Genomic DNA, 7,500 nt, shown 5'->3' with positions numbered 1-7,500 from the left:
ATGTCCTGGTTTTTGTGATAGAGAAGGACGACCCAACACCGTCCTTCATCTGTGGCACACACACCTACACACACATACACGTACCCCAGTCAAACAGATTTTTTTATCTCCCACTCACACTGCTACACTTCACAGACAGATTGTTTGCTGTACCAAACGCTTACTTACAGAAATAGAGACACATAAGAGGGTAAAATAGGACCCACAGAGCTTGATATGTGTGCACACACAAAAAAGGAAGCAATTACACCTTCCTTCTTTGTTTCTCTACCTCACTCTCACACACACACACACACACACACACACACACACACACACACACACACACACACACACACACACATACATACATACTAAAATTCACGGAAGCATGCTGGGTGTACCACAGGTGTAGAAGTGAAAACCTGTTAGTGTGTGCTCTGTGTGAGACAGCTTGAGACAGGGAAGGGAGGGATGATGTGTTTTATGAATAATGGATATGTATGCATATAGCAAATGCTTGCCAAAACTCCTGCTCGTTCTCTCCTGGGATGTGAACACATGATGTGTTTTTTTTTTTTTTTTTAAGTGATAGGATATGTATACTCATATTCAACACATCTGACAGGGGGCTAAATCTTGTGACACATTTACCACACCGTGTGCGTATGAGTAGATATGAGAGCAGATCCAAGCTTCTCTTTTCATGTATTAATATTTATTATTTATTCTGTTAATAGTAGGTTCATTTTCATATCTGTTTCCAATCATAATGTTCCTTAATTATAAATCTGCCAGTGCTTACAGTGGCAGTGATGATGTTTTTGATTGCCAGCTCAACAGCCTGGACAGTTGAGGACAACAGTGTGTGTAGTAGGAATGTCAGAAATAATTTCACCATTTGAGATTTGAATAGAATATTTTATAATAATTCCAAGGTGGCATGGTGTCTCAGGAGGTAGCGTTGCCTCCTCACACCCCCAGGCTTCCCAGTTTAAACTTCTAGCTTCACATGTTTGTGTAGGTTTCCTCCAGGGTCTTCCGGTTTCTTCCCACCTCCAAAAAACATGCCTGTAGGCGAACTGGCTGTTATAAATTTCCCCTAGGTGTGTGTGTGTGTGTGTGTGTGTGTGTGTGTGTGTGTGTGTGTGTGTGTGTGTGTGTGTGTGTGTGTGTGTGTGTGTGTGTGTGTGTATGTGTGTGTGTGTATATGTGTGTGTGTGTGTGTGTGTGTATGTGATTGTTTTAGACTGGCACCCCATATTCCCACCTCACACCAACGGTTCGCCGAATCGTCCCTAAAGTAATGCGTCCCCACTGTCCGCAGTTCACAACAGCCAAATGACTCCTTCTGCCCCATGTCAAAAAAAGAAAATTCAATAAATATGTTCTTTATGGTGTGCCCCATATTTTCCCACATTTTAATTATAGATAAATTGTAATGAATTGTAACTGTTTGATTTAATTATGCATTTTAAATTGTAACTGTAATAAGCAGTCAGTTTTTAATACTTGTAATTGTATCTGTAATAAGCAGTCAGATATTAGAGGCACTCATACTGGGATGAATCTATATGTACAGTATAGACTATACCTATATGTAGTGAACATATATTAGCCTCACTGTGAGTTAGATAGTGAATTAGATCAACTTTACTCTGAGTAAATAAAGAAGAATGACTCTGAATCAGTAAAATGGATGATAATGTTTTACCTCCTTGAGGATTTCTTTAGTTAAAAACATGCAGTAACAGACGCGTAATTCAAATACAAAAATACAATATATAAATTTGTTCACCCATCTTCAGCAGTCACACATCCTGGTCTCTTGCAGGTCCCCAGTAATATATTTACGTGCTGGAATTTAATTTCAAGTTTAAATAATTTGTGTTTCCCCTCACTGTAGTATTTATCACAGACACATTGTGTTTAAGTCTCCGAAATGCATCCAGCTGGTGTTGGTTGAGTAGAAGAGCCTCCTGATGGTTTCAGCATGTGTGTGTGTGTGTGTGTGTGTGTGTGTGTGTGTGTGTGTGTGTGTGTGTGTGTGTGTGTGTGTGTGTGTGTGTGTGTGTGTGTGTGTGTGTGTGTGTGTGTGTGTGTGTGTGTGTGGCAGAGTGTGAGGCCAGCATTGGCTCTCTGTGCTATTATTTTTAGCTCACACTCAGTGTGGAGTTGGACCCTGGGATCCTCTTGCACATGATTTGCTCTCATCAGCATAGAAACAGACCGCCAACAACAGCACTGGACGCAGGCATATGGGTCTGTTCCACTATTAGCCACCAGCCACCTGGGTGTGTTTGCTTTTTTGTGGCTACATGATCTGGACATAGGGGTCTAACCGGCGATGACAGGTGCAGTTCAATCACAGATGGGCATTTTCTCAGCATTCAATATGTACATTCTCTCTACACACTCTCTCTCTCTCACACACACACATACGCACGCACACACACATATTTGTGTGTGTATAAATCCCTAGCAAGTACAGTAAGCAGGTTCCTCTGGGTCTCCCTTTTCCCTAAAAGATGACTGTCTGATCCAGGAAGAAGCCTCTATCATCTCATGTGTACAACACCAAAACAGTTGGTTACTCTCTCTCTCTCTCTCTCTCTCTCTCTCTCTCTCTCTCTCTCTCTCTCTCTCTCTCTCTCTCTCCCTCTCTCTCTCTCTCTCTCTCTCTGACCACAGTAACCTTTTGAAAAGTATGGCAGATTGCGATCCACCAAGTCAGCCTTAGTCTTTCACTCCAGATGCAAACACCTGCCCAGGCAATGTCATACGGTGACACGGCCTAGATACACACACGCTCATGCACTCACGCACGGTGTATCTGTTTCTTCCTCTCACATCCTTGATGCTCAGTAAACCGCAGGATTCGGCTCGTAGTCAACACTCGTAAAGTCTCCCATCTGCTGCTGTATCATCTAATACACAAACACACACACACACACACACACACACAGACATGCACTATACTCACTGAATTATACATGAGGATTACATAAAATGTGCAACTTATTCATTTTTAAATAGGATACATTTTACAGTTAAGGCCTGCCGTGTAATATGTTCAAGAACAATTTATCTTACGTGTGTGTGTGTGTGTGTTTGTGTGTGTGTGTCTGAGGGTGTGTGCATTATAGCATGCCTCAAACTACCTTACCTAGCTTTAAATTTTTTTCTTTATCATTTTCACTCTCTCCCTAATTTTCACCTATTGCCTGTTGCATCCCACAGTGTGGCTTTGACTCAACACTGCCATCTACTGACACTGCAAAGGCAGGAGACATACATACACACACACACACACACACACACACACACGCACACACACACACACACACACACAGACACACACAAACACACACACACACACAAATATATATATATATATATATATATATATATATATATATATATAAAACTGATATATAACTTAACTACAGTGTATATTAACTTAGTACAGAGCCAAAGTGTCTAAACTGCTGTTAATTCGTCTGTCTGATCTCTTTACGCCGCCACGGATGCAGCTCATTGTGTGTTACTGATTCATTTCCTAATTCATCCACTGATAATATATTTTCCATTTAACCTGTACCTTCAGCAGAACAAGAGCTTGACGGAGTGATACAGGAAGAGTGGGGAGGAGAAGAGAAGGGCGAGAGAAAGAGAGAAGTGCATCAGTGAAATGAGAGACTGAACAACAGAGAAGTGAGAAGCAGAAAGCTAGTGCAGTATATCTGCAAACTCTCTATGTGTCAGCTCTTTCCTTCAACTGAGAATGACAAAGGGGGTTGGGGGGGGGGGTCTGTTCTCTCCGAGGCGCAGACAGAGGGGAGATGGAATTTGACAAGAGAGAAAATTGATTTTCTGGGATGAGATTTAGGTGTGATAGGCAAGCAGAATGAAGGTGAGCAAAGGGGCGGGAGTCATTAACACACAGCCTGCTATCCATGCCATTACTGTGGCGAAGATGGGGCTGAGGCTTGGATTTGTGCATGTATTTGTGTGTGTGTGTGTGTGTGTGTGTGTGTGTGTGTGTGTGTGTGTGTGTGTGTGTGTGTGTGTGTGTGTGTGTGTGTGTGTGTAAAAGCAATTGACTAACTGAGCAAATAGAAGGAAAAAGATTTGCGGGGAAATGGTTTAATCTTTCACCTCACGCTACTAACCCAGTCACTATAAAACTTGTTTGTATTCTGTAGAGATTTGTCAGTGGTGAATGTCCCAGGGTGGCAGTACTGGTAGAGCATCTCTGTATTTCCATTGGGCATTACCCATTACATGATATTTGTCAGTAAAACACACACACAATGGTCCTTGTTGTTCACAGTGTTTTTGTTTTTCTTGAGAGCCACTCACACTTTTTATTTTTATTTTTGTGAACTACGTCAACAGCGAAAAAGACGATGCTGAAGGACATTTTCTCAGAAGCAATTCTGCTTTAATTAAGGAGGAGGAGCTGGAGACAGAAATTCAGACCAAAGACCCACAATCAGCCTGGCGGTGTGTCTACTTTCTGTGGCGCTTTGGTGCATTTAGGAAAGTTAGCTTTGTCTTTCCGTGCCTTTCTGCTAAAGTTACTTGGCAGCAGTTGAAAGAAGAAGCTGAAGAGATGCAGAGCTGCTGACTGAACTCGGGCCTCAAACAAATCAAATGGCTTCAGAGTGAGTAATGAAGCAATGGGAAGAAAGAGAAACTGCCTGCTTTTTGCCTGTCGCTTACTGCGTACTCAAAATGGTGTCAGCTCTTACACAAAAAGAGGTGTCTTCAAGTTTCTTCTTGTGTGAGGAAGTCTATTTTTATCTCCCGTCTTTCAGATACTTTGTTTCCTTTTAGCTTTAGTTGTTGTTTTGCTCATCTCTCTCTCTCTCTCTCTCTCTCTCTCTCTCTCTCTCTCTCTCTCTCTCTCTCTCTCTCTCTCTCTCAGTCACTGCCTCCCACCAGTCCCTGGTTTCCTCCACAAAAAATGAGCGTTGAGGCATTTTGTGAAAAGTGCCAATTACCGTCTATTTTCCCAACATCTGCAAGCGGAAAATAATACAGAGCAGAGAGTCATAATTGTCATTCTCCTTACAAAGACAGATTTGCTAAGATTTCTAAATGGGTGAGGATTAGATGTGTGAGAGTTATACCAGTGCCAACCTTAGATGTGTGAGAGTTAAGCCACAGGTGCCAACCTTGCCACCTCAGAAACATGAATATTTTCTTAGCCCATATATATAAGTTTCAGATAATCTTATTTCTTGAATCCTGTTGATTTAATGTGTAACAAATACACATTTAATGTGATTTAATGATTGATTTAATGTGTAAAAAAATCTAAAAAATTTATTACTAAAACAAATTCATTTAGTAGTAAAGTAAACGTAAAGTAAACGTGATTTTTCTTTCGCTACCTGTCATAGAGCTGATGGGCAGAAGATTGTGCTGGAAACTATGGAAGATTTTTCATACAAAAGCTAGGACTTTTCTGGAAGGATTCACATAGTTTGAGAAATAGCAAATGGTTTAAATTCTGAACAGAGACTAAAGCAGTCCCCTCAGTCTCACTAAATGTATAATCAAAAGTTTCTGTCAAGAAGTCATTCAACCATCGCATGTGTTTGTCATCCAGTCTCTGTTGAGATCTGATTCACAACCCTCCAGATAGTAAGCTCTGCACTTCATGTTGCTTTATATCTTTCCTGAGCACCTTTTGAATGTAATATTCACCAGAACTATTGGCACAGACCAGGCGTATCGAACTCGCATCCTGGAGGGAATCGGTCCTATAGAGGTTTGTGTTTCCTTTCTAACACAGCAGCTTCAGACCATGCAAGCTGTGGGAATTAGCTTATGAGTAGAATCGAGTGTGTTAAATGAGGTAGAAAGAAAGCTAAACTCTGCAGTGCTGCAACCCCCCAGGACTGGAGTCTGACACCCCTGGGGTAGGTGTTTTGTCCCCAGTCATTTTCACTGACACATTTCCTTTTCTTCTTGCTCTGTTCTTTCCTTATTACTTGCAGCTTTAAACCTGTTGGGGTTGACCTGGCAGCTGAAGCCTGTGGAAGCTCCCGTGCTGAGCCATGGCTTGGGCACAGCAGGCATGCCTGGCACCAACGATGATACCACAGGGCCCTCTGGAGGCAGAGGTAAGCAACGTAGTCTCCAAAGTGTCAGGGAATTACATGTCCATTTATTAATGATTTCTGCTCTCTCAGACTCTCATACTGACCTGCACAGCATTTAATCAAAGAAAGCTCTCTATATATATATATATAATATTCATATATATATATCTGCATATGTAATATCTATATGAATATGTATATATATACGATATATGGTTATATATATTATCATATCTATATATATATATATATATAGATTATATATATAAAAAAAAAAAAGATAAAAAAAAATTAGAATTAAATGGAATCTATATATATCTATGTAACATAATATCATATATTTATTAATTATATGTTAGATATATATATATATATAGATATTATATATATCTGTATGTAATTGCTATATATATATATAATTAGTATATGTAGATATATATATATATCATCTATATGTAAGTTATATCTATATTATATAGAATTATATATCGATATAATATATATTAATCTATATGAAATATATAATTCTATATAATATATAACTATCTGTAAATATACTATTATATAATACTTATATGGAAGGCTATATATATATTATATATCTATATCTATATATGAAAAAATTATATATATATATTTATATATCACCATATATATATCTATATATATATATTGCCTATGTAGATATATATACTGAATATGTCTTCTCTATATAGATATATGTATATGTACTATATCTCTATATCTATCTACTATATATTATTAAAAAAAAAAATAAAAACAACCCACTAGCCTTACTATCATTGCTCTCTCTCTCTCGCTCTCTCTCTATCGTCTCTCGCTACTCTCACATTTTTACCTCACCCCCACTAGCCTTCTCACATTTCGCTCTCTCCAGTCACTCTGTCTCACACACAAAAGGCCACATTCATCTTTTCAGCTCTACATATCCCACATGTCTGTTAATTTAATTCCTTCCAGCCTCGGGTACTTCTGCGGGTTGTCTGAGAAGCACCAGAGGTGTGTTGGTTACAGTGTGCTTGAGATAATCCCACAATGTTCACACAAGGTTCAAAATTTTCTTTCAAGTCTTTATAATATATTCCAGATCTTGACAGACATCACACATTGAAGAGTATAGTGTTGCTCTAGGATTTAGTCAAACAGAACACTCACCTTGAGCTCTACAATCGGACCCTCTCTATCTATCGCCTCCTCTCTCTCTCTCTCTCGCTCGCTTATTTCTCTCTCTCCTCTCTCATTCTCTCTCTCTCTCTCTTCTCTCTCACACATACAGTCACACGCTCACACATTTCTCCACATACTTTCCTTCTTAGTGAAAAGCAGTGAACAGTTACCCAATATAATCTGCAAGCGCTTAACTTCATAGAAGCATGTAGTGCATGGA

The 7,500-nt window shown here is 39.4% G+C and overlaps 1 protein-coding gene across 1 annotated transcript in view; it reads left to right on the top strand.

Annotated features, from left to right (window-relative positions):
- Positions 1-7,500, top strand: part of tenm2a (teneurin transmembrane protein 2a) — a 215,697-nt gene that overhangs the window by 167,621 nt on the left and 40,576 nt on the right. The window contains exon 6 of the mRNA XM_047802622.1: positions 5,988-6,113. Within this exon, the coding sequence (XP_047658578.1) occupies positions 5,988-6,113 (126 nt within the window). The remainder of the gene's footprint in view (positions 1-5,987; positions 6,114-7,500) is intronic.

The sequence above is a fragment of the Tachysurus fulvidraco genome, chromosome 17, assembly GCF_022655615.1.
Source record: "Tachysurus fulvidraco isolate hzauxx_2018 chromosome 17, HZAU_PFXX_2.0, whole genome shotgun sequence".
NCBI lineage: Eukaryota > Metazoa > Chordata > Actinopteri > Siluriformes > Bagridae > Tachysurus > Tachysurus fulvidraco.
This window is presented reverse-complemented; position numbering and strand designations above follow the sequence as displayed.